The sequence below is a fragment of the Podarcis tiliguerta genome (assembly GCF_965153285.1).
Source record: "Podarcis tiliguerta genome assembly, chromosome: 2".
Classification (NCBI taxonomy): domain Eukaryota; kingdom Metazoa; phylum Chordata; class Lepidosauria; order Squamata; family Lacertidae; genus Podarcis; species Podarcis tiliguerta.
This window is the reverse complement of record NC_139535.1, coordinates 50,530,276-50,556,253: the sequence shown is the minus strand read 5'-3', so window position 1 is coordinate 50,556,253 and position 25,978 is coordinate 50,530,276. Positions and strand designations below refer to the sequence as shown.

At 42.4% G+C, this 25,978-nt stretch overlaps 1 protein-coding gene across 1 annotated transcript in view; it reads right to left on the bottom strand.

Annotated features, from left to right (window-relative positions):
* The window catches only part of DNAH1 (dynein axonemal heavy chain 1), a 118,921-nt gene extending 93,138 nt beyond the window's left edge, over nt 1-25,783 (bottom strand). The window contains exons 1-10 of the mRNA XM_083429266.1: nt 25,673-25,783; nt 14,136-14,343; nt 13,056-13,128; nt 11,713-11,887; nt 11,019-11,175; nt 9,470-9,602; nt 7,457-7,618; nt 6,202-6,454; nt 3,999-4,156; nt 2,462-2,673 (exon numbers count right to left, since the gene is read on the bottom strand). Coding sequence (XP_083285392.1) covers nt 2,462-2,673; nt 3,999-4,156; nt 6,202-6,454; nt 7,457-7,618; nt 9,470-9,602; nt 11,019-11,175; nt 11,713-11,887; nt 13,056-13,128; nt 14,136-14,327 — 1,515 coding nt within the window. The 5' untranslated portion in view covers nt 14,328-14,343; nt 25,673-25,783. The remainder of the gene's footprint in view (nt 1-2,461; nt 2,674-3,998; nt 4,157-6,201; nt 6,455-7,456; nt 7,619-9,469; nt 9,603-11,018; nt 11,176-11,712; nt 11,888-13,055; nt 13,129-14,135; nt 14,344-25,672) is intronic.
* Between the last annotated feature and the right edge of the window lie 195 nt (nt 25,784-25,978).

Here is a 25,978-nt window from a genome sequence, read left to right as displayed (position 1 = left end):
TGAAGTCTCTCAGCCCCACTCACCTCAGAGAGTGTTTGTTGTGGGGGAGGAAGGGAAAGGAGAATGTTAGCCGCTTTGAGACTCCTTTGGGTAGTGATAAAGCGGGGTATCAAATCCAAACTCCTCCTCTTCTTCGTTCTCTATGCATTTCGACACCTCTTAAGACACTGCAACCAAATTTTGCATGATTTGTTCTGAAAATCATGGAACAGGCTTTTTTCTGGGTTAGGATACAACTAGATGTCATTTTTAAGCAAAATAGTGGACTGCAACTTTCAAAATTGCACTGATTTTAACCACTGATTTTAAAATAATATTACTTTTTTGTTTTCTTAGAACTCTCAAACAACAGTGGGCACTTTCCACTAATTACATAGAACACCATTTGGTAAGCAGGGAGATTTCAGGGGTAGCCAGTGTGGTGCCTTTGGGATGTTGCTGGACTACAGCTCCCACCAGTGCCAGCCAGTGTGGCTAAATGGCTAGGGTTATAAGAGTTGTAGTTCAACAATATTTGGAGGGCACCATGTCAGTTACCTCTGGCCTGCTTCAGTAACATTATGAGAATGGTAACAACCATTCTGATAACAATCTAATATGAAACACATCATGCCTCATAAATTGATTTCAGATTAACAAGTTATTTTTTTTAATGGGAATATAACATTTAAGCTTAAAAATGCACCAGCATAAGACCTTGGTTTTACCAAAACATGACCAGTGCAATTCTTCCATTTATTGTCCTTTTTTTAAAGAAACCCCACGCAAAGCTGATGATGTATTTCAAGGTGGAATGGAGAAAAATAGAGCACACTGTATTTTACAGTGAGACAAAGAAAAATAGAATCTTGTCCATTTCTTCATGCGGAGCAGCTTTAAAGATCATATAAAGATAGAACCACTGTGTAAGAAAGGACTTTGAAGGTTATCTGGACAAACACACACACAAGGTATAGGATGACAGATGGATGTTGAGATGTATAGGCTCTTCTCAAATACCTCCAGTGAAGGAGACCCCACCTACCACCTAAAGAATCCGCTCTACTGTCTGCTTGTACTCTGAATGCTTAGTCAAACGCTGCTTCCCTGGCATCCTTCCCCAAGTCCTTCCGTTCTTATTCCCAGGGGAAATCACCACGCACATTTCTTCCTGCCTAATTTCCAAATTACTTTCTGAGGTGAGTTACAGATTAAAGGAAGTTGGGGTTCTTGGAAACTGTATTGTGCAAGCAATTGGGTTGGATCCTGGCCAAAGTTACTACTTTAAGGACAGTAACACCTATGGAACCCAGGAATGAGAACAGAAAACAGTGTTTGGGAAACTGTGTTGCCTTTTAAAATGCCTGGCTTATTCTCAAGGAGTTTCTAATCCTTCTCACTCCAAAGCAGACTGCATTTAAGAAGTCTGCGGTTAAGCGCTATACTCAACCATGAGCTCTAACTGAAGAATGATGGCTGTTTGCCCCACGATTGTTTATTTACAAGAGGGAACTGCAACAAAATGTTACAACATTTGTTCAGCATTACATGCTCTATTCAAGAATACCTCATTTTCCTACCAAAACACCCTGGTTTTCTGCTCTATCCTCCCCACCCTTCAACAGGCTGACATACTCCATGGCCACTGAATATCCTTCGCCATCAGTGGACTCTTAAAGAATGTTTCCCCACTTATGGTTTCTCCCCTAAAATATTTTTTTCACCTCGACAAATTGCTGATATGCTCTCTTGTGTGTGGATGGTGCCATTTTGACCACATAAGTGTTAGGATATTTCCGTTCCACCTTAAAAGGGAGCAGGCTTTGAGTCACAGAGTCTGCGTATTTCCTGTTTCACAGGATGCTTATGTTGTGTCTCTGCTTTCGTTTCTCTCTCTCTGCCGGAAACTCTCAAGCAGGCAGTCATGTTTTTCTTTGTTCTGATCAACGCTGAATAAACTTCTATATAATGTTCTCCTGGGTGCATCTTTTGCTGTGCATTATCTGCTGATAAGAGCGTGCATCAGCTCTAGAATGTGGGAAGCTATTTCTAGAGCTCATGTCGCTAATTGCTGATACTGCGTGTCTACGGGAGATCAATGGACGTCCGGAGACGACGTGGAGGTCAAGATGGACTTTGTCTCCCTGGCAGTATCCCAACAATAAGGCCTAACACTAATAGAATTATTACTACTATTAATATCTACATGTTTTTTCTCTGAAAATTTTGCCCTTACAGCCACCCTGTGAGTTAGATTAGGCTGAGAGAGAATGACTAGTCCCAATATCATCCAGCAAGATTCTTGGCTGAGAGGAACTATGGACCCAGGTTTCCTCAGGCCTAGTCTGACAATCCAACCATTACATTACAATAGCATACTCTCTCTCCCTCTCTCTCTCTCTCCCTCTCTCATACACACACTATAGCCACTTACACTTTGCATAGCCACATCTCTGCAAAGAGTATTTCCCTGCTGCTATACCTGTGAAAAGGTCTGTTTCTGGATCTGCTCAAACTCCTCTAGTCGGCCGTACTTAGTCAGGGTTGAATGGAACAATGACATAGCTGCAGTTTTATTGCACTCATCCCGGACCTGGCACAAAGCCATTATGACTTCTGGCCGTGTCAGGAGGGAGATGAAGCTAAAAGTTTCTTTTTGCTCATTAAATGGGTACTCAGGAACATCAATGCGACCTGGGGACACAAGAAGAGATGTTATTTCTGTAGGAACAGTAGTCATGTAGCTGTTCTTGTTAAGCATATGTAAGAACCATAAATGCTGAAAAATGTATTTTATTTACTTACAGAGCAACCTACACCTCCACCCTTGCATCAGAGTGTGTATGTGTGCATATGTGTGAACTGAGCAAAGCTTCTCCTTCCAAAGCTTCCAAAATGTGTATTCTTGAGGCAGTAAGGGACTGATCCAGCCCAGGATTAGTTGGAGCCGGAGTCAGTCCCACTGTTGGTGCGCCATTGTTGCACCAGCTCCAGGCTGGCACAGTGGCTGTCTGGCACCCCCTACCTTTAAAGCAAGGACCACCCCATCGTTGCTCCTCCACCTCACCACACCTCCGCCCTGTACCTTTCCTGCCTCACCACTTCTCTTCAAGCAGTGATTAAAAAAAAAAGAAGACTCCAGAATTGTTCCTTGAGCATGAAGCCTCCAGGCACACAAGGCCCAAGGGCAGTGCCAGAATCACAGGCCATCCCTACTGTAATTTCCAGGTGCAAGCAAGATGACCACATCTCTGTGTCCAGAAAAAAACAACTAGATCTGTATAAATTATGAAAATTAAACAAATTTGTACATTCCCACTCATTTTGCTTGGAAATGGACAAGCAGTTATGGTCAAGCATTGAAGCCAATCCTCCTGACCCATGGAAATCTTAATTCTCCCTCCTCCCCCCCCCACTTGCTCACAAGCTTTCAAATATAACTTTGTAGTTCTAACAGCCAAAAACTCACTTTCTCAAAGCAATGAGATTCTCAGAATGCTATATATTTTCACAGAATTGCAGAATACACATACTCTTGCTTATTGATCACTGTTCCTTGCTCCAGAAGGGTTTGAGGCAAAGGAGTGGCAGCCATCTTGCATGGCATTGCCTCAAACCTTGGCTAGTCTAGCTCTGTCCCTCAAAGGATCCATGGCAGCAGCTTGTTTGTATCTGAATGGCTGACACTTGCTCTCATCACTATCATTCAACTTCTTTTACCCAGAAAGCTTGGGATGCAAATATATATAAACAGTTTGTATTGTCAGACTTTGTCAGAAAGGAACACGTTGGCACTGATTTATTTTCAATATCTATATATTACCCAATAACAAAACTTATTTAAGCAGCTTATAAGTAAAATAATTACGACTATAAAATATAATAATATAATATGGGATTGGTACATCTCCCTTTGCAACATATCAATCATAATCTAAAGTTAATTGCAAGAAACAGAGTAATTTCCCCCTGGGAAGATTTTACACTCTGCTGCTGTCTTTTTCTACTGTATCACCTACCCTTCTGTGGCACCTTCTCTTCCTCTTTCTCAGGCAGAGTGACATAATAGAACGTCTGAGGCTTGGAAGTGACAATTCTGTCAAAGTTAATCTTGTTCATGGTTCGCTCAAAGTCTAGGGACACTTCTTTCCCCAGGAGCTGCAGCCGCTCTAAAATGCTAAGCATAATTAAAAAACTAATTAACAGAATGAACAACGACCTCTCACAATGTTGTGTCTGCATCACTCATATATCTCTATAGTCCCATCTTCACGCCTCCTGTGTTTGCATGTGCTTTGCTTCTTCATTAAAAGTGCTTGCGGCACATTAAGGGAGCTTCATAGTAGACCTGGAATGGGACAGCAGGTGATTCTGAAGGATCAAGGGGCAGTGGGGCAAGTTGTGTGACACCTAGGACTGTATTACATCTGACTAAAGGGAGAGATTTAGAAGCAATATTTCCACTCTTCTTTCTTTCTCGCTCCCCTCCTGACCCAATGTAATTGGCAGTCTGGCGATAACTGTTCCATTTGCATGGAGAAGGCAAAACGAAAAACAATGAGAAGCAACACCAGCAGAAGCCAGCAAAGGCCCTGTCCCGGAAGGGAAGACTGGCAAACACAAGACCATGAGTCCCGTGGATAAGGTAGTCAGATGATAAGGAAGAACAGTCTAATGCAGTGCCTCAAGGCTGTATTGCTGGGGCAAAGCTGAATAGCAAGTTTCAATAGCCTTATAACCTCAAGAGTTATCTCCTCAGCTTTTAGTCTTTACATTATTTTCCCCAATGGTAAATTATCATATGCCCAATGGAGATATTAGTTTGTACAGGGCCAGCTCTCTAGTTATTATTATTCCTATTATCACAATTTCATATTATTGTCTGTAACTTCTGGAACCAGGATATATTTTCTGGTCTTGGGGCTATTCACAGATAGTCTTTAGCCTTCTTCAAAAACTAATTTTATTGCATTTCACACATCTGTATCTGACTGAGGAAAAAGCTTTCACAGTTCAGTGAGATGAACTGATATATCAATGATACCACTGGCTGATGACTCATCTAGCTCAAAGCGTCTCAAATCTTCCAAGCCATGGAGTCTGTAGCAGTGCTACAGACTTGACGGCAACCTTGTCAGAATTATTTTGTTTTTTACTAGAACCTCTACCAACCAAAGTCACACGCAAAAGAAATGCAGACAGTATTAAATAAATGGGCACCTCTGAGCACATCCTGAGCCTAGGAATTTGTTTTCCATACCAGAAAGGAACTTAGTTCCTAGGCCTTTCTCACAGAAGTCCATTCCTGGTTAGCTTTTTTTCAATTCAGCATCCTAACTTAGGCAGGGGGAAATAGATTGTCATTGCTATCGTGAAACAATTGGAAATCAGCCATCCTTGCAGTGATCTCCTCCTAGTGGTGCAGCAATAAAACTGCTAGCATATTTGCAATGCTAAGCAGGGTCCGGTAAGGTTTCAAACTGGATGGGCGTCTAGATGTTGAAATTCCTGCATTACAGGGAATTGGACCAGATGGCCCTCAGGGTCCCTTCCAACTCTATGATTCTATGATCTACCTTGTACCCACTCAAGACCCTGTGCCATGCTCACCTGATTTCCAGTTGAAATATCTCCCACACTCCCCTTCACTTACCATTATCTAATCTTTGAAGATGCACAAGCAGTTGTTAAGAAAGGGAAGAGCAGCACCTGATCAGGAAGAAGCTCTCAGTGAATAACACGAAGGGGCTCTAATAACCACACTAAAAAGACCTCTACATTTCACCAGCTAGTTTCTGGAAGAGCTGCAGCTTAATATCTCAAATACCACTAGTTAGATCAGTGCTCCTTAAAGTCTTCAAACACTGAAAGTCTGCACCTTACATCTATGGTGGTTTTACTGAATGGTTCCACAACACAGCACAGCCTGGTGTAATTGCATCTGAATTGCATCAAATTAATTGCAGGTGTCTGCCCTGCTTGTGTTTACTGGTTTCCTCCTTAGTTTTTTATGTCTGCCTCTGAAAAGTGCAATTCCCAGGGTGTGCAGAAACAGAGGAAGTAGGAAAGAAAGAACAGGGAATGTGATGAGAAGAAAAGGGTGTGAGGGGATGATAATGATGGAGTTATCCTGCCACCCAGGTGGCTAGGCCTCCCTTGTCATAAACAAGGTGTTAAAACCACAAACATGTTTTCAGTATGAAGGACTGTTGCAATACTTACATACTCCCTTTCCTCAGACGTGAAGTTTCCATTGCCATCTGCTTCATCCGCTGCAAACTCTTTTCTTCAATGGTTTGCATTCCATCCAGAGGCATGCAGTCAACATACAGGTTATACAACAATAGTGCCTGTGTTTTCTTCCTCATGTCATTGGCAGATATCACTCGCTCGGCAAGAACCCGGGGGTCCTCAGCCAGAAAAAGCAAACGGACACGGGGCACCCAATACTGACAAGGCATTAGTGGGGCTCTCCCTGGGGAGAAATTAGAAAAGAATGTGAACACACTGGGGCCATAAAAATAGATTGCAGAAACCAGGTGCCAAAATTATCTAATGAGTCTATGACCAAGCTAGTGTCAAGCTGAGAGTTTCGTGGCAGAAAAGAGAATGATGAGTAATAGAATCCAAATGGAGACTCAGAAGAATACTCATCAGAAATGTCACTGTATCCAACTAGATGAGACAGGAAGGATATGTGTGACTGTATCTTCCACTGTATTTTCAAAAGTTAAAGGCAGATGGGAGGGTGGAGAGAGGGAATCATTTCCTTCACACTGTTTTCCTAATCTAAACTGCCCTCTCCCCCACCAACTGCAGTTAATCATGTGGAGGAAAACATGTGATCATCATAAAGAGCGGCTGTGGTGGGGCTGGGAGCTGAAATTTAGATCATAAATGTAGCATAAGGGAAGGTGCTATGTCTCCTCCTCCCAGTACCAGAATCCCAATCTGATTGCTCAGTTATTCCTCACCCCCAATGGTGACCACTGGCTTTTTTAAAGTGGGAGATATGATCACGGGTCCCCTGTTGTCTCATCTAATTGTGACCCTCCAAAAGTAGGCCATACCAAATTCTGTGGGACTTATTTCCAAGGATACATGCCCATGATCAGGTTCTAAGTGATGGAGTGATGAGAATGGAGGTCCTTTTACAAATAATCCTGAATTTGTCCACATAATGCCAAGGTTGCAGGTTCAGTCCCCATATTGGACAGCTGCATATTGCTGCATTGCAGCAGGTTGGACTAGATGATCCTCAGGGTCGCTTCCAACTCTAGAAGTCTATGATCCACCTCTATGAATCCTCAAAGGATTGTCAGGAAAAAGAAAATATTCCATGGTTGCTTATTAAAGAGGCAGAAAGATGCATCACAATCCAAGACATTCGTGAATCAAAGGGAGCTAATTGGGTATAGAGAGGCTCTTGATTTTAACTTCTTCCCTGTAATCCAATAAAAAATAAATCAATGCCCACCTTCTTCAGTCATTCCTCCATTAAGTACACGTTTCCCTTGTGCATCCCGGACTAGGCCCAGGCTGTTTGTCTTATGAACCAAGTAAAATTTTGTCTCTTCATCATAATCCAGAACACCAACATCTATCCACTTATAGATCAGTTTGCGACTTTTGGGATCCTCTGAGATATGAATGACAAACAGGGAATCACATTTTCACAATTGTCTTGGTTAAAATAGGCAGAACTACAGAGAGTCCTCTTCACAGTCTTACAAGCCTCATGATCCTGCTTTGTGTTCTGGGCTCCATATTTTGTATCTCCTTTTAATTTTTAATGGCACCCCAACACATATTAGTATCTTAGTAGGTAATAATAATAATAATTTATTATAATAATAGCTTATTATTTATATCCCACCCTTCTGGCTGTGTTTTCCCAGCCACTCTGTGCGGCTTCCAACAGAAGGTTTAAATACATTAAAACATCAGTCATTAAAAACTTCCCTAAACAGGGCTGCTTTCAGATGTCTTCTAAATGTCAGATAGTTGTTAATTTATTTGACATCTGATGGGAGGGCATTCCACAGGGCGGGCGCCACTACTGAGAAGGCCCCCTGACTGGTTCCCTGTAACTTGGCTTCTCGCAGTGAGGGAACCACCAGAAGGCACTTGGCGCTGGATCTCAGTGTCCAGGCAGAATGATGGGGGTGGAGACGCTTCTTCAGGTATACTGGGCTGAGGCCGTTTAGGGCTTTAAAGGTCAATACCAACACTTTAAATTGTGCTTGGAAATGTACTGGGAGCCAATGTAGGTCTTTCAAGACAGGTGTTATATGGTCTCGGCGGCCATTCCCAGTCACCAGTCTGGCTGCCACATTCTGGATTAGTTGTAGTTTCCGGATCACCTTCAAAGGTAGCCCCACGTAGAGCACCTTGTAGTAGTCCAAGCGGGGGATAACTAGAGCATGCACCACTCTGGCGAGACAGTCTGCAGGCAGGTAGGGTCTCAGCCTGCATACCAAATGGTGCTGGTAGACAGCTGCCCTGGACACAGAATTAACCTGTGCCTCCATGGACAGCTGTGAGTCCAAAATGACTCCCAGGCTGCGCACCTGGTCCTTCAGGGGCACAGTTACCCCATTCAGGACCAGGGAGTCGCCCACACCTGCCTGTCCCCTGTCCCCCCAAAACAGTACTTCTGTCTTGTCAGGATTCAACCCCAATCCGTTAGCCGCTATCCATCCTCCAACTGCCTCCAGGAACTCACATAATGCAGAAATGTTGTTAGGCACATGTTCTAACTGAAGTGGTCAACTTACAGGACTTAATTTTTAGGCTAAAAGCACCTGTCATTTGTGTTAGATTATAGAAGAATTGCAATCGCTCCACATATTTTGAAAAATTAACTCACAAGAATATCACATTGTACACCCAGATATAGAGGCATTAAAAATCAGACACTATGTCTAAAAATTATGGCTTATAAAATAGTTAATAAAATGCATAAATACCACATGTTCAGACACTAAAGCACTAAAGTACATGAAACATTATGCTAGTGTCAACAGCCTGACTCCCACGAATTTCAGCAGAAATAAAATACACTTAACTGTTAACTGAAACAAAGTACCGTATTGTTCCATGTATAAGACTATATATTTTCCCTATTTTTTTCAAGTTTAAAAATGGGGGTCGTCTTATACACGGATAGTGCATAGGGGGGATTTCTTTACTTGGAGTCCCCAAAAATAGGGGTTGTGTTATACACAGGGGCATGTTATACACGGAAAAATATGGTAATTAAAAACATTAATTTCTAAGTTTCATTGGTAGGGATTCATAGAGCCACTTGGGGAAGGGTGGGGCCTTAGAATATATGCAAAATGCAAGAAAACATTGTACGTTTTGATCTGCTATACTTCAAAACAAAAATACTTGGAGGGAGAAAAGCATGGTTCTCATGTATTCAACTATTATTTTGCAATCTTTGTAATAAATGAAATAACTCAGTTGCATCACATCTATGCTTTACCATGCCCAAGCTCATCGTCTGTAGGCAGGAGAGCTTTTCCTGGGATAGGTTTCCGGTCTTCAGATTCAGGTTCCACACCCAACAAAAGCCACTCTTCTGGAGTCCGGCAATCATACTCTTCATTATCAAAAATCTAAGCAAGCAAGAAGTGAGAAATTAATCCTTCACCAAAGTCAATAGCTAACTTGGAATCCTGACAGCTCTTTGCATATCCAAGTACTTCTGCACGTGCACCACGGCTCTGCTTGTCCTGACAGCAGCTTGTCCTGCTGCAAGAGTGTAAGGTCTGCCAAGCTTCTATAATGACTTGGGGAAGGGAGCATGAAGGCCATGGGGTGAGCAGCACTGGTATGTGTGTGTTCATAAATGCCTCTGGTTGCTCTTTGGATGCTGCCTAATATCTTGTAGGAGGTTTCTGCTTCTTGTACATCTTGTTGGATCAAAACCCAAACATCAATCTCATATTTTCAAAACATATTGTTATAGAAATAGGGGGGATCTCCCTAAACACTAGGAACATATAAATACTGGGATTTTGTTTGGGAAATGGATTTTTAAAACTAACTGCAGAGCTGTGCCAGAGAGGGAATTCCTGGGCTGCCTTATGCAAACCACCCTGGCTGGTTGAGGGAAGGGCAGACCTGTTAGCATTACAGTAAAGAGCAGGGGTAGGCAACCTAAGACCCATGGGCCACAAACGGCCCATGGGGGTCGTTTAACCAGCCCACGAGTTGCCCCTGAACCGAGCCGCCCGTTTGGCAAGTTCCCATGCATTGCACGAAACCGGCACAGTGTGGGGACTCACTTCCGCCGAAGCCAGAAATCGCGGACGCTCATGATCTGGCCCACAGAGGGATCTCCGCTGGAGTGAACTAGCCCAGGTGAGGAAAACCTTGCCAACCCCTGGTAAAGAGCCATTGAGGGTCCAGCCCCAGGTGTGACCAGAGACTGGAGATTTGGAAGGTTGCCACGGTGATTGCTCTGGGGGAGGGCAAGGGGCTTCTGGGAAGAAGGGGGAAAACAGCTGAGATCCATCTTTGTGGGAGAGACTAAAAGTTACCTGCAATGCTTTGAGCCATGCTGTAAATTATTGTGATTAATCTGGACTCCCTCCATGCAGACTGAAGGTGCAAATAGGCGAATAAACCCTATTTCTTAAAGCACAACTGTCTCTGTCGTGTCTTCTATTCTCCAAAGGGACACTGACCCTGTATGTATGCCTGCAACCCTGTGCGCTCTCTTGTTACTGCTTGGTAGAGATCGGGGCAGGCACCAGGCTTTTGTAACACTATTCAGCTTCTTTTAAGTACCATTAATGTTGCCACATCCACTCCCCACCTCCCACCCCACCCCAGTGTCCTGGTTATTTTTAATCCAATGTTAAGACATAATGCACAGCAGCAATTTCCAAATGGTAATTAGATATCCATAGAGACACACAGATTATTTAATGGAAAGTCATCATCAAATGCAATTGCTGGGTCAACTTTGTAAAAGGCTTGGGAATCCCTGAAGTAGATCACATGCACCACTGAATCCCGTATCTTACCTGTAATGGGAGATAGACAGGGAAAAGAGGGTCATTCTTCTGCTCAATAGTTGGCATATTGTCAGGGTCCTGGTGTCTTGGCATCAATTCATTGGAATCTATCCCTGCCATTTCTAAGAGCTGAGTGATATCCAGGCTGAGATATAATCGTCTCAACCTGGTTAAATAATAAGATTAAACTGTTCATATTTACAGGAAACCCGATTCAATTGTTGTTAATCTGTTTCAGGGACTGACTAATAAAGTAAATTGAGTAATACAGTGTAATAAAGAGACAGGCCAAAACTTTGGGGCAGTCCAATACTCCAATGTTGTCAGAGATGGGTATCTGATTCAAAAGCTCCTCTATTATTCTGAAGGCCATTCCAAATCAGCTTGTAGATTTTTGTCCATGGAGCCTCAGGCTGAGGTTCTGTGAGAAAAGCTAACGTATGTAGTCCAATCGTTTGATTTTGGCACTCCAAAGCCCACTGAAATCAGAGAAACGTATCTACCTCTCTGAGGGATTGGCATCTTACAACCTGAACCTATGCAGGGCTAGAGGATCCTAAGCCTACCCATTTCAACAGTTTTAGTGTAGGCCTGTGTAACTCTCTGTGATTTATATAGAAATCCAGAGCTGCACATCCAAATGCAAAGGTCCTTGCCTGTGCTGTACGCATGCCCTTTGTAACCATTTCCTGGCACTAATTACCTCTCGATCGCTATCTTCCGAGGGCACTGTCCTGGAACCACCTCAAAGGGAACTTGTACTTTTGGCTTATATGATTGCAATGGAAAGTCCGTCTCTTTGATTATTTCTGTAGTTGGTCCAATTTGCTGGGCATTTAAAATAGACTCAATATTCTCAGGCGTTTCAAATGTTGTGACTGGTAAGAAACAAGATTAAGAAAACAAAAGCATTTTTTTTAAATATGTGGTTACTGTTGGGGTCCCAATTCCAGACTCATGCACGGACGCAATTTTCAGCGTCTGGGCATGCGCAGAAGCCATTTCCAGTGCTGCAGACATGTGCAGACATGATTTCCGAATGATATGAATCAGAACCATGCAGAAATTTCTGGACTGTTCGTGGGCCGGATCCAGAACCCATTTGGCCCGGAACCGGCCCATGGGCCTTAGGTGGCCGACCTCCAGTGTAAATCCATATGTGAGATCTTTCAAATTTTCCACTTCCACTGAAGTAATGGGAATGGGTTTATCTATTTTACTTATCTTCCGTTTAATGTTATTTATCTGCGCTTTGTATTTAGTCTAAGTTATTTTGTAACTCTTGCCAGTTTCATGGAGAAATCAGCAGTTATGAAACCCAGGGACAAGTGAAGAGGGAACAGTTATCATCCATCTCATCTTGGAGAAGTGAAAATGTTTGTTATGCATATGTGTATGATGCTAAACATGCACTGAGAAATGTTGGCTCCTCCTGTGTCACACTATGCTCAAATCTTCACTCATTCAAGTACGTATCTCAGCGGGAGAGCATGCAGAGGTCCCTAGGTTCAATCCCTGACATCTCTAGGTATGGCTGGGAAGACAGCACCTGGAGCCTTAGAGAGCTGCTGTTAGGCAGTATGAGCAATTCTCAGTTAGATGGACTCCTGGTCTGGCTCGGTATGAAACAGCTTCCTATGTTCCTAAGCTTACAGGGTGACCTTGAGTCAATCACTTTCTCTCAGCCTAAATTACCTCACAGGGTAGATGTACCTGTACTATCTCCCATATCCCCCAAACAAAAGACGTTCTCCCCTCCCTTTCATTTTCAAGCTCCCTGAACAAGCCCAGCTATTGGGTCTTCCCAATTTTCTGATCCCTTCAGCATGGCTCCCACCCACTTGACTGGGGCACGGCTGCTAGCCCACTTGTCTGTAATTTTATTCTGCCCTGACTTCGCTTGACTGTTCTGTTTCTTTTGGCGCTGTCAATGATCAATCATACTCTTCAAAGTTCACATTCCCCCCCCCCCCATAACAGGAGCTCAACTTTCTTCCAATTTCCTAGGGAGGAAAGTGATGATAACAGCCTTTCCCGTGTGCTTACCTTTTGGCGTGTGGTCCTCATGCTCTGACTGTTTCAGTAAGTCCCTGTATACATTCGGACCTGCACTCACATCCTGAAATTTAATATAATAAGGATTACAAAGAGACAGTACAGAAACATGTATAGAATTCAATGAGCAAACAAGAATTGGTCATATACAGAGAGAGAGAAAAGAAAAAGCAAGCTATGATCTGGTGAGCTAGTTTTCATAATAGCAATCAAACTGCAAAGAATGAGATATGACATCTCATGGTACATCCAGTGGCTTGTGCAATTCCCTGAGATTCTCAACATTAATTAAAAGACAAACACATTCCAAGCCTCTACAGCTGAAGAGAAAATGTGTTGGTAGTTAAGGGTTAGGAAGCATAATAAATCTGGAGAGGCCTCCAGTAATCATCGAGTGGAAATCCTTCCCTCATCCTTGATAATATAAACCAGGGGCGTCCAACTTCCAAGAGACTATGATCTTGTCCCAACTATAAATAAACTAGCAGTGATCTACCCATTGGATTGACCAGAGTCATTGAGCTTTTTCTGGGGGGAGGACCAAAGTTGCTGAGCTTTTTTTGGGAAGGGTGAGCGATCGACCGGTTGGTCAGGCCTGATATAAACCAATCTCCACTCATTTTTCTACAAGTCTCAACCCTCTTTTCCTGTTCGAGAAGAGAAAGAAAGAAAGAAAGAAAGAAAGAAAGAAATTGAAACTCTTTACCTTTTGAAAAAACCAGTAAATTGAAGCATGAGGGGTACCATTAAGGGAAAGCCATTTCACTTTCTAAAAACACCTGAGATACTACAGAAAAGGACTTTCTATTTTCATGAAAATCACCCAATTCCTCAAAGCTCTAAAATGTATTAAGAGGAGAAACAAATAAAAATAACATTCCTAACTTCCTATGACATGAAAAACAGCTTTAGAGGAAAGAAAGAGCAGAGATGGCGCAGAAAACAGAAATGGAACTTCAAAATATATTTTCTTAAAATACATTTATCTATCTCTCATTCTAACACCAGTTTGTGTCATTTATATTTCAACTGTCTACAGACCAATGATAGACAGAGGTTCTATTCACTTACCCCCAAGAGATCTAAAGCTCCTGGTGTAAGGACATCTGAGTAAAATCCCCTTTCTTTTATTGGTGGGTACTTCTTACTGCCCGACGAGGTTTTGCTGGTTCCCGGAAGGCTGTCTGAACCCTGGCTACTGGGGTAAGGGGGATAGGGACTCCTTCCCAATGACTCTGTGAGTTCCTTCTTGACTTTATCCATCCTGCTCTTTGATCTCCTAGAGGAGGGATAGGAAGGAATTGTGAGGCTGTCCTTCACATAATAAAGAGGAAACAAATTATTAATAATAGCTCTGTATCCCAGAACTTCCAATTTTCAGGGCAACTTACTAATCAGATGAAGTAATAAAAAGGCTCATGTACATGCTACAAATCATGTTTAGTGCTTGAATTGCATAATGAAGGGGACTGGGGTCTGTTGAAACATGGAAGCCATGAACTCAACTCAGAACTGTCCACATCAGATCTCAGGTGGATGGGGCTAGTTAATCAGAGATGTGATAATACACTTATAGAGATTCTCCTCTCCAGACCTGAAAAAGATTTTGGGAAGAGAACCACAGGCACTGTAAACTTAAACTGTAATAATGCAGAATATGGATGTAATCTGCCTGAAAAAGGTTCCCGCAACCAGCACTAAAACTTTGGAGATTCACTGTAGCTCAAGCTCGCTTTATAAATGCTAACCCAACTGAAAATCATCTCACACTTCAAAGCTTTATCCTTGGTATGACCTGTATACCCCATTCATCGATTAAAGAGCTGTCCATTCTGAATCATCTAATCCATTTGACTCCAACAGGGGTCAACCAGATTTCTTGTAACAATCATATTAATCTGTCAAAATGCATGGCCAACATGCATCCAATTTGGAGTGAGACATACTTAAGCCTGTTGAAATCAATTAGTTTAAGCCTGTTTCATAGAGCAATCCTAGTTTGGTTTGGAAAAGAGTGAAGCGGTAGTTTTACTGGCACATCCCAAGCCCTGCTACTGGCTCATGCTGGCTTGGGCAGGTAGGGGCGATTCTGTTGATGGTACAGTGGTAACTCTGGATGCGAACGGGATCCGTTCTGGAGCCCCGTTCGCATCCTGAAGCGAACACAACCCACGTCTGCGGGTCATGATTCACCGCTTCTGCGCATGCATGTGATGTCATTTTCAGCGTCTGCACTTGGGCGAGCGGCGAAACCTAGAAGTAACGTGTTCCGTTACTTCCGGGTCGCCGTGGAGCGCAACCCAAAAACGCTCAACCTGAAGCAACTTTAACCCAAGGTATGACTGTATTGCTATGTCATCTCCAGACTGGCATAGATGAGGCGGCTCAAGCGTGGGGGGGCCCTTGGAGAATTCATGAGGCCTTGGATCTAAGGGATCCAAAGCCATTGGCACCAGGCGCCTGATGTATTTCACTTTTGGCCTTTCCGCTTGCTACTGCCAATGGGAGACCTTTCCTTCCACTAGGGCACAGCTGAAGCTCCACTGAAGAAAAATCTCCAGTCCCATCAGCAGCTGTTCTCCTCCCTTCTCTTTTAATGTTCTGATATATTTTATATTCTGTAATTTTCTTAACTTGTGGTTGGTGGACTGTAAATAAGCTATATTTGTATTTGTCTCATTGTACCCACCCATCAACATCTTAGGGTTAGGACTGTGCTGTATGTTGGATCTAGGCTATTTAAGCTTTGACCATAAGTCAGTAATTGTATTGTTACAATATTAAATGAGAAAGAAATACTTTCCATAATAAAATGGACCCCACAACATAATGGAATCAAGTTATACCCAGATCTAACGAAAGACAAAACAAATAGACCTTTACAAAAAAAAACCCTGGTTATCTTACCATCGCATAAACCATAAAGAACACTAGGATTCTTTAAAAAACAAAACTTCAGAATAGAATAAATGTGAAGTGTTTGGTTTCAGCTTCTTCACTAATTAAAATAAATTCAGAAAATGGCTGCAGGAGTCTTTTTGTTTAATTGTCTGGTTGTTCCTTTTTTCCTGGGTGATCTCCTCTCACAATTTCTATTCAGCTGTCAGGTTAAATGCAAGCACAAGCAATTATAATGAGCCTGGGTATCCAAGCTATATAAAGATACTTATGTAAATGAGGGTGTTAATTAAGGGCTGCCCTCAGCATTCTGGCAAGAGGCTACTGCAGTCTTTTGTTGTGCAAAATCTGGCCCCCAAAGCTATTCTTTATGTGCCCAACCTAACCTCTCACAGCAAGATCTTTCCTGATTGGCTGCGACTACCACACATGGATGGACGCAACATAGTGGGACGGCACCAGCAAATAAGGTTTGGTGATCAGTGACTGAGCAGATGCTGTCTCTTAATTATGAAGGTGAAATGGCAATAAAAACCAAGACACGAGCAAAATCTACATACCTTTGAGGGGGTCAGCCTACTCTGTTTTGTGCTGGCTCAGCAAGTTAGCACTTTCATGAAGTAACTGCCACAATATACTTTTTCCTCTAAAGGGCCTTCTTAAAAAGTGGCTTTCTTTTCTAAGTTGTAGCCATACTAGTTCTCCTCCATTTAGCAGAAAGAGAGCTGGCACAAAGCCTTCACAGTTTGAAAAACAACAACAAACAGAACACTCTTGAAATGTCATGTCATGGTTAGGAGAAGTAAAATGAGCTCTTCCTGGGCTTTGGCATATTGCTTGTTAAAAGGGTGCAGAAGCACTGCCCTGTTGCAGGGGTACAGCACCAGAACAACCACTACTGAAACTAGATAAATACAGAAATAAATAATAGTAATTGGCCTGGACATAGAAGGAGCAACCGTGCCTCTCTTCTCTAGTGATGCTTCAGTTGCAGGACTCCACGCCACCCTGCCTTAACAACAATGAACTAAAACGGATAAGGAGATAATATTTTCCCAGCAGTTAGATATTTGGGCTTGAAATCTAGGAAGATGTAATTTACTCAAAGGAACTATTACTTAGGGTGGGGGTGGGTTTTCCCATGACAAATTTATAACAATTATGCATTAATTTATAACAATTATGCTTAAAAACAACACCTAATACTCAGGCCCTTATTTTTCAATTTTTAAACTAATGTTTCCCAAACTTCTAACCACTGAGGCTCTACTTATTTTCTGAATTAAAATGGGAGAAATACTTTGCCTTAGATATGAAAATATGTAGTTTTAGAACATTAAAATATTGACTACACACAGGAAGCTGCTTTACTAAGCCAGGCAGTTGGCCATTGAGCTACGTAATGTTATATCTGAAGGCAGTCCTGTATCAGGAAGTTTTTAATGTTTGGTATTTTACTATGCTTTATTTATTTATGTTGTAAGTCACCCAGAGTGGCTGAGGAAACCCAGCCAGATGGGCAAGGTATAAATAAGAAAATGATTATGATGATCATCATCTAGCTGAATATTGTCTACATTGACTGGAAGGGGCGCTCCATGGTTTCAGAGGAGTCTTTCCTAGCCCCACTTACAGGGATTGAACCTGAGACATTGTGCACACCACAGCTAAGCATTTCCACCTGAGTTGCTATTCTGAGTGTGCCTCCAGTAGGAAACAACCACCTGAGGGTGGGTGACCCAGCTGCATCTCTGCATCAGGAGTGATCAGACACTTAGAGGTACACAGTATAGCAGCTACTGTCGTACAGTAATCAGTTCAGTCTAATGCACACATTGCTGCAGTATTCAACTTCAAAATCTATAGTGTGTGTGTGTAGATAGATAGATAGATGATAGGTAGATACCATGGTGTCAGACATGATGTACAGGCGCCCTGAAGCTACAGCCCCTGCATGAGGTGTGAATTACTGCTTTTTGTCTCTGTGGGAAGTCATCTCTGTAGCCTAATGACAACACTGCCAATATCACCACAATTTGCTATTTCAGTACTGATCTAATCATATGTGAAAGAAATAGGGCAATCACACTTATGAATTTCTGCATATCCACTCCAGGCAGAATATGTGTGTTACAGAACCTGATTATTTAGAGGTCAATTTGGGGACCAACATATTCAGTCTTCTCAGCCTCATCTTTATGTATTGCGTCGGAACAACAATGTAGGCTAAAATATATTTTGGTCCAAAGGACTGTGTTGGTTACTTGCCTATACAAAGAAAGAAAAGCAAAATAACAACAACTCTCAGGTTCTAATGTGTTCTTGACTTCTAATGCAGACTAAGAAGAATTTGAATCTGGACCAGAAAGGTAAAAGAATTGCCAGTCATTCTTAATTGCTGCACTGGGCCACCCTAAGGTGACTGAGGAATGAAAGGCTCCTAAAACACCAAGTATTAGGTGATGCACAATTGGGAAGGGACTGAAGCTCAGTTGCAGATGGAAGCTCACAGGTTCAGTCCCTGACATCTCCAGTTAAAAAAGGTTCAGGGTTATGTGAAAGACCCTTCTCTGCCTGAGACCCTGCATAGCCATTGTCATTGCATTGTAGTAGACATCACTGTGCTAGATGAACACAGAGTCTGAACTGGATTAAGGCAGCTTTCTGTTATTCGCTGCTCTAGAAAGCCCTCTTCCAATCAGCTCTGTGTGATTCGATCAATCACTCCAGAAATAGAGATGCAACTAGGTCTTCTCAGTACATACACATTCAATGTAAAAGGCACATGAATAATCATCCATTTCATGATCTTCAAGAGCTCTGCAAGCATTTGATGTGGAAATATTCTCTTTGTGAAATTCATGTTTGAAGCAGCCCTTAAAACAGTAGAGGACATCTACATAATAGTTTATTATTTGGGGATAAGGTGAGTCAGCCATGGGACTAGGTCTCTGAACAATGGAGTACAGGGAAGTAAGGAGGGGTTGCATTTGCTCCGCTCTGTGACTGAAGTAGACACCCCCCCACAACCCTCTCTTTATAGCCAACCCAGCAAGTGCATGTTTAGCTGAAATATACACAGAGTCGCAAAGTGATTTCATGCTCTTTATTCAGCTCATTGTGGTGAGGAGGAATGAATGAAAGTCCCCTCAAAGTATCTGCTTTATATACATTATTTACACAATGGGCTGCACATGATTGGCTAATTCCGGAATTCTACTGTAAGCCAATCAGGTTGTGGATTCACTTCTATCTGCAGCATGATTGGGTGGTTCCTTCCAACCAATCTTACTGCTGCATTGTTCTAGGACCAATCAGACTGCTGCAGTTTGGATCCTATTCAACTCAGTACATAACATTAGCAAACAGACACACATCTACTTTGGCCCTCACCTAGTGATTTTATAGAGCTTAAAGACTAAAAGTTTACTTAATTTGTATTTTATCTCTGGTTCTGCCATTTCTCAAGTCCCTGTGACTTTTTAAAGCAATCTGGAAAACCAGTTTTTTAAATAATCTCTTTTATGAGTTGATTTGACATCTCATTTATATATCTATGTCCACAGTATGGGACAAAAACACAAATGAGGCAACCAAAATACAGGGCCACAGCTGGCAGAATCACAGTCTTCTCTCATATAATGAGGAATTGGGGCTTATAGTTAGAAAATAGTTCAACAGAACTGATTTGAAACCTCTCAGTGTAGGAGATGTACAATTGATAATGGTTCATGCTGAATTTGGGAATGTACAGATAAGAAATTACTTATTTTGAATAAGCTGAACATTTGATAAGAGACTTCAGGATGTTGACAGATGATGTGATTTTTTTCTTTCATAGACTATGCTTTGGTGGTTTTTCTGGAAAGATTTATCGATTTGCACTGCAAGCTTTGGAAAATGGGCTGCTGTCTAGGTGAAAAGGAACATCTAATATTTGCCTTTGTCTAACAGTAGTAGTTATAGTAATACAAATGTCAAAAAATAATCAAATTCAATTAACAAAAAACTTCATGGTTCAGTATGTTGCATTAAGGGATGTGCATTCAAGCTCCAAAATGCTGGGAAATGGCAGCTTTTAAGGACACATTACCGTATTTTTCCATGTATAAGACGCCCCGTGTATATTGGAGGACTAATTAAATTAAAAAGGGAGATTGCGCAGAGTTGTTGAGCTTTTTTTGGGGGGGGGAATGCCTAAGAACTTTCACCCGCCTGGACAACAATTCCTATTGCACGCAACACAGAAGCAACCTATCGTTTCACCGCTCGCAGACAGCACACACCAATCACACGCCCAATTGCCGTAGAAGTGGCCAACTGACAGCAGCCATTGCCACAGTCACCAATCACCCGCACTAATGCCGGTGCCAATATACTGCTCGCGGCAGCAAACAATCCCCCCTACCCCCTCTGCACTAACTGTGTCTAAGATGAACCCAATTTCTAAATGTTATTTTCACATAATAAAAGTTCATCTTATACACAGAAAAGTATGGTATTTAGGCAATATGGATATTGTTATGTACTGAAGTTCTCACCCTGGGCCAGCAGGGGGATACTGTAGATAGTTATGCAAATAAGGGATCGAAAGTGACGTTCAGTGATTGGATAGTTTTAGAAAATTGTTACAGTTACGTTGTACTGGAGCTCTGCATAAGCAGGCTGACTGAACCCTTCAGTTCAGTTCTGTTCTGGCCTGTGAATAAACAAGAGCTGTTTGAAGAATCGCTGTGTCGTCTGACATGTTCACACACAACTTAACAGATATGGCACGGTAAGCTATGCTGTGGTTAATTCAAGCTTCACCACTGCTTGGGGTACATATGCTGAGCAGGACAGAGCTGAAGTCCACTGAAGTCGTGAGGGACGGGGAGTGAGCAATTCACCTATGCATTATGGATTCAACTGAATCTCAACCGCTGTGCAGCTGGTACAGTCATCGGCACTTTGCTGGAGTTCTGTGCAATCACCAAAATCTATCCACCAATTAAAATAAACTCCTGCTCAGTATGCTGATCAAAGGAATGCCCATCTGTCAGATGCACAGGAGGAAGTACTCATACTAAGTCTTGACTATTGTGAAATTGGCACAGTCTTTCCAGAGTACAGGAAAAGAAAACCTGGCTTGAAAATAATTTACCAAACACCTATTTATTTAACTCTTGACAATCTGCTCACTAAACCAACTATGTAGAATGAGGTTTTAAAAAAGCAAAACAAAACAGAGTGAGCATGCCCAAGGGTTGTATGTAGTGATATGTCATGGTCTCATTAGAAGAATAATTTGCACTTGCGCAATGTGACTCCCCTTCCTCCCATACACCCCTTGAATCTGTTCTAGAGGTTTCCCCAGTCCCCTAGAGCAGATCTGGGGAGGTTGTGGGGTAAGAATGGGGGAAGTCCTTGATGTAGGGTTGCCACCAAAGCTGTTATTCAAGATCTGCTGAAACTTTTTTTGTTTTGCTGGAGCCAGTGCCAGTTAAGATGTGGCAACCCTGCTGCAATCATGATTTTTGGATCCTTGTGAAATCTGCTCCTTCCTCAAAGTCCTAAGCCAAAGTTCTCCTTACTCAAGGGAAAAGTTGTTGGCTTCTTTATTGTGCTAAGCAATTCTCTTAATATAAGAGATGGAAAATAAGAGTTCCTTTCTACTGGTCAACAAATATTAGTTCTTCTTCACATATGTCATTCAATTGCTTATAAGAATTTCATGCAGTTGGGCTTCAAAACTGATAATGAATATATTGTTGTACACTGGCTTTTTATATAAGTGGGTGGCTTCTAATTATAATATTTTATATGATTGGGCTGCATAATTTTATTTTACACCCAAATCATATATTTTTCCTCCATTGCCAAAGAAGAAGGTCAAAGAGTAATCTTTTCCTTACTTAAAGCAGGTTAGTAAATGCTTCCATATTTTATGAAATAAACTATGATCTTATTCAGGGAAAAATTGTTTTTAAAACATTTCACTGACACTAATATTTGCTACTACTGCTGATCATCCATACATTGCAGAAACAAAACATTCATCAAGATATACCACAAGTTCTTCAACGTCTCAAAAGCATATTTTCTGGATAAGTCTGCAACATTATTCAAGGCAAGGACTGTGTAATGGTACTGAGAAATGAGATCATGCTATAATAGAAATGCTGACACAATATAAATCACGTGTGCCATGATGACAATATCAATTCCTCAGTCAAAGCCACAATTACATATCCAAGACATTGAATAACCACTCATTTTTCTTACCCTCTGGATAAGCTTTTGATGCTGCAGCTTCAACTCTTTGATTCAACATTTCAGCCAAATGGGCTAGGAAAACCATTGCTTTTTAAAATAGGGTTCAAAATGACTCAATTGTTTTAACAGGCAAAGAAAAAAAATACTTTCAAAAAGCAATCCAAATAACTATAAAAGGCTGAAAGGAGAAACATCAGATTGGCTGACAGACAAATATCTGAGGGAGAATAATATTCTCTTTCTGCTTATGCATTCCTAGTGCCCCATTCATCAGGGAAATAAGCAAGCAGTGGTTGATAGTTTAAAAAAACAAAACCTCTGCGCCTACAACTCCAAATCCTGGTTCTAAATAACATAAACTATTGTGCTAAAGCTCCTGTGATATCACAGAAGATGGTATTTCCCCAAAAGCTAGCCTTAAATATGCTTGAAAGAATATGTGAAAATGGCATCTAGCTTCCCTTTGAGAACCAAAGAGCACAAAGGTTTTCTCTAAATATAAGGCATGCATGGCTGAATTTACCAGGATTCAGTCTCAGAACATGTTTTAATGTCAGGGTTTAGTCCAAGGACACAGAAAGTAGCCACAATGTGGCTTAAAGATATGCCGAGTGAGTTTCTGTCAGTCCTGAATAACTGCAACCAGTCCCCAAAACATTTGGAATTTGAGAAAATAGCTTCCAGGTAGTACTGAACCCTGAAAACTCTTCTTTCAGATACTATGGACTATAAATTCATACACTATGGTAAAAGATAAAGCATAAATGTTCTGATACAAAAGCAGGTCCCTGAAGAACCAATACCAATAACTGCATAGAAGATCCCCTTGTCAACATTACCTTTTCAATGAATCAAACTTGTCCATACAGATGTGCAGTGGATTAAGGCAGGGTCAATATAGGCAAAAATAACACTGAACTGTAAACATGAAAACCTGCTGTCAAAAAGTCCTTCCACTTTTCATTCCTAGAGCAAAAACTAAAACAAAAAAATTGTCAGGAAAATTGTAGTTTATGCTCTAGGTATGAGAAACCTAATGAAGGAAGCATAAGAAACAAGCCAAATAAGAAAACAGAATCCCAACATCTTAACACACAAACAAAAATAGGATAAATATCACAGGAATGTTTTATCTTTTGTAGTATCTTTATATCTTCTATCTCCAATTAATGCCATTTTAAAGAATTTATGATAGCATTATGATGATAATATGGTCTAAAAACAGTATTAGTACAAGAACAGTGCAACTTTCTCCTGTCCCTTTGGGAGTGCTGAAAAAGACACAAAAATACATGTACAGAACAAATCTATGCAAGTTTACTCAGAACTGTCCCACTGAGCTCAATGTAGCTCACTCCCAGGAAAGTGGGCATGATTGCAGCCTCATTAAGTAGTTCTAGACGTATGATTGAATCTCCTATTAAATCAGTGAATATAAAACCATATTTGATTCTAGAGAACCTCATCTAAGTCTTAAACCAATATATTCTGTTCAAATTTTAAGTACTAACAGAAGACACTCTATATGAAGAAAAAGTTCATATGTAACTGTGTAATCTTTGCTCACAAACTGTTTTAAAGCTTCAAGTGAATTTAAGAAGTATTCCCCACATCCTAAGGTATGCTACTACAGTGCTTTGACAACTTCTCTGTTATTAAAGACTGACCATCATTGGTCCAGTTCCTCCAGCCACCGGAAGAGACTTCCCAAGTCACCCTGCCTAACCATCTCATCTGACTTAGGATGCACTTCGCCTAATAAACTCTTTCAGGTGCCACCCTTTCATGAAAATGAAACAATAACACAAAATCTTCAAGGAAAACGATGCCACAACTACCAGAGGAAGCTTAGTTCAATGTCCTATGGCGTGGAGTTTCTGCCCGCTGTAATACATTAAAATACAGGATTCTGACATTTAATTTAAAGGGAGCTGGGACTGCTTCATTACAGTATTTCATAGAATGATAGAATTGTAGAGTTGGAAGGGACCACAAGGGTCATCTGGTCCAACACCGTGATGCAGGAATCTTTTGCCCAAAGATGGAAAACGGCATGATGACATTAAAGTAAAACCCAGTCATTTCACTGGCTAAGATAGGCCAAATCAAAGGCACACTGTATCCTTGCTGAAATACACCTAGGTGTTTTATTACAGTAGTGTGATGACTTCAGAAACTTCCCTGGGAGGATCTTTCAGAGGTCCAGGAATGCCCTTGCTGGCCAGGTCAGGTTAGCTAACTTCAGCATCTTCTGACCAACGCATTAGGTTGTAATGGCTCGGCAAATGGATCAGGACCTGTCCTGCTTTCCAGCTCTGGCTGGGTAAATCAGAGAAACATACAAAAGAGGCCTGCTGCATCAGGCCAATGGCCCATCCATTGCAGCACCCTGCTCTGCCACAGAGGGCAACCTAGATGCCCACTGGAAGCCCTCAAGCAATGTTCCCCCCAGTGTAGCAATGCTTCCCCACAGCTTGAATAGGCATCAACTCCTATGGGCCAAGGGGTCTTCAGTCCACCCCAATAAAATATTTGAGGGGGCTGCCCCCCCTCATTACCATTCAAATGGTGTGTGCGCACCACGTTGTGATTGATTATGCACAGGGCTGCCATACGTTCAGATCTTCAAAGGCAGAATTGACATCTGGGGGGAACTTTGGGGTCAACAATTGGGCTCAACAGCTGCAGTCTTCCTAACTTTTGGGGTGTCCTGGTTTTTACTTTTTGAAATATGGCAACCCTAATTATGCAAGGTGGGACGCGGGTGGCGCTGTGGGTTAAACCACAGAGCCTAGGACTTGCTGATCAGAAGGTCGGCTGTTCGAATCCCCATGATGGGGTGAGCTCCCATTGCTCAGTCCCTGCTCCTGCCAACCTAGCAGTTTGAAAGCATGTCAAAGTGCAAGTAGATAAATAGATACCACTCTGGCGGGAAGGCAAACGTTTCCGTGCACTGCTCTGGTTTGCCAGAAGCGGCTTAGTCATGCCGGCCACACGACCCGGAAGCTGTACGCCGGCTCCCTCGGCCAATAAAGCGAGATGAGTGTGCAACCCTAGAGTCAGCTACGACTGGACCTAATGGTCAGGGGTCCCTTTACCTTTAATTATGCAAGGTGGAGCTTACCTGCCCCCCCCATATTTTATTCAAGTTGGCACCCCTGCCAGCTTGTGATTCCAAGCAAAGGCCTCCAGAAGCACAGAGGCTGGGGGAAAGCAGGTGCTTCAGCAATGAAGAGCATGAGAAGAGCCGGTCAACTTGGGCCCACTCGCCAGCTCAGGTGCCTGTGGGGCGCTTCCAAGCAGGACCCCAGAGCCAAAGCGCGCTCCCTTCTGTGCATTCCCCTATCATCCCCGTCCGCTACCCATCCCATTTGGGACACCCCCCCCCCCAGGCCTCCCCCGTCTGCCCATTTCCCCCAGTCCCACCCAGTAAGCGCGCAGGTGTACGCACCAACCTGCCCGGCCTCCCCCTCCTCCTGCGCCGGGAAACCGCTTTGGTCTCCAAGCCACAGACGCCGGGGACGGTTGCTAAGGGGACCGAACCATTCCGGAGCGCTGCGGGGAGACACGCCGCTGCCTCTTTACCCCAAGCAAGCAGCCTTCTTGGATACTACCTAGATTTCCCTCCCCCCTTCCTCGTCTGACTTCTTCTCGGCATCTCACTTCGCTGCATTCCTCTCTTCCTCCCGCTATTCTCTCTCCGCGCCTCCCCCCACAACCGAGAAATTGGTTGTGCCCGTAGCGAGCCAACACGCGTCGGC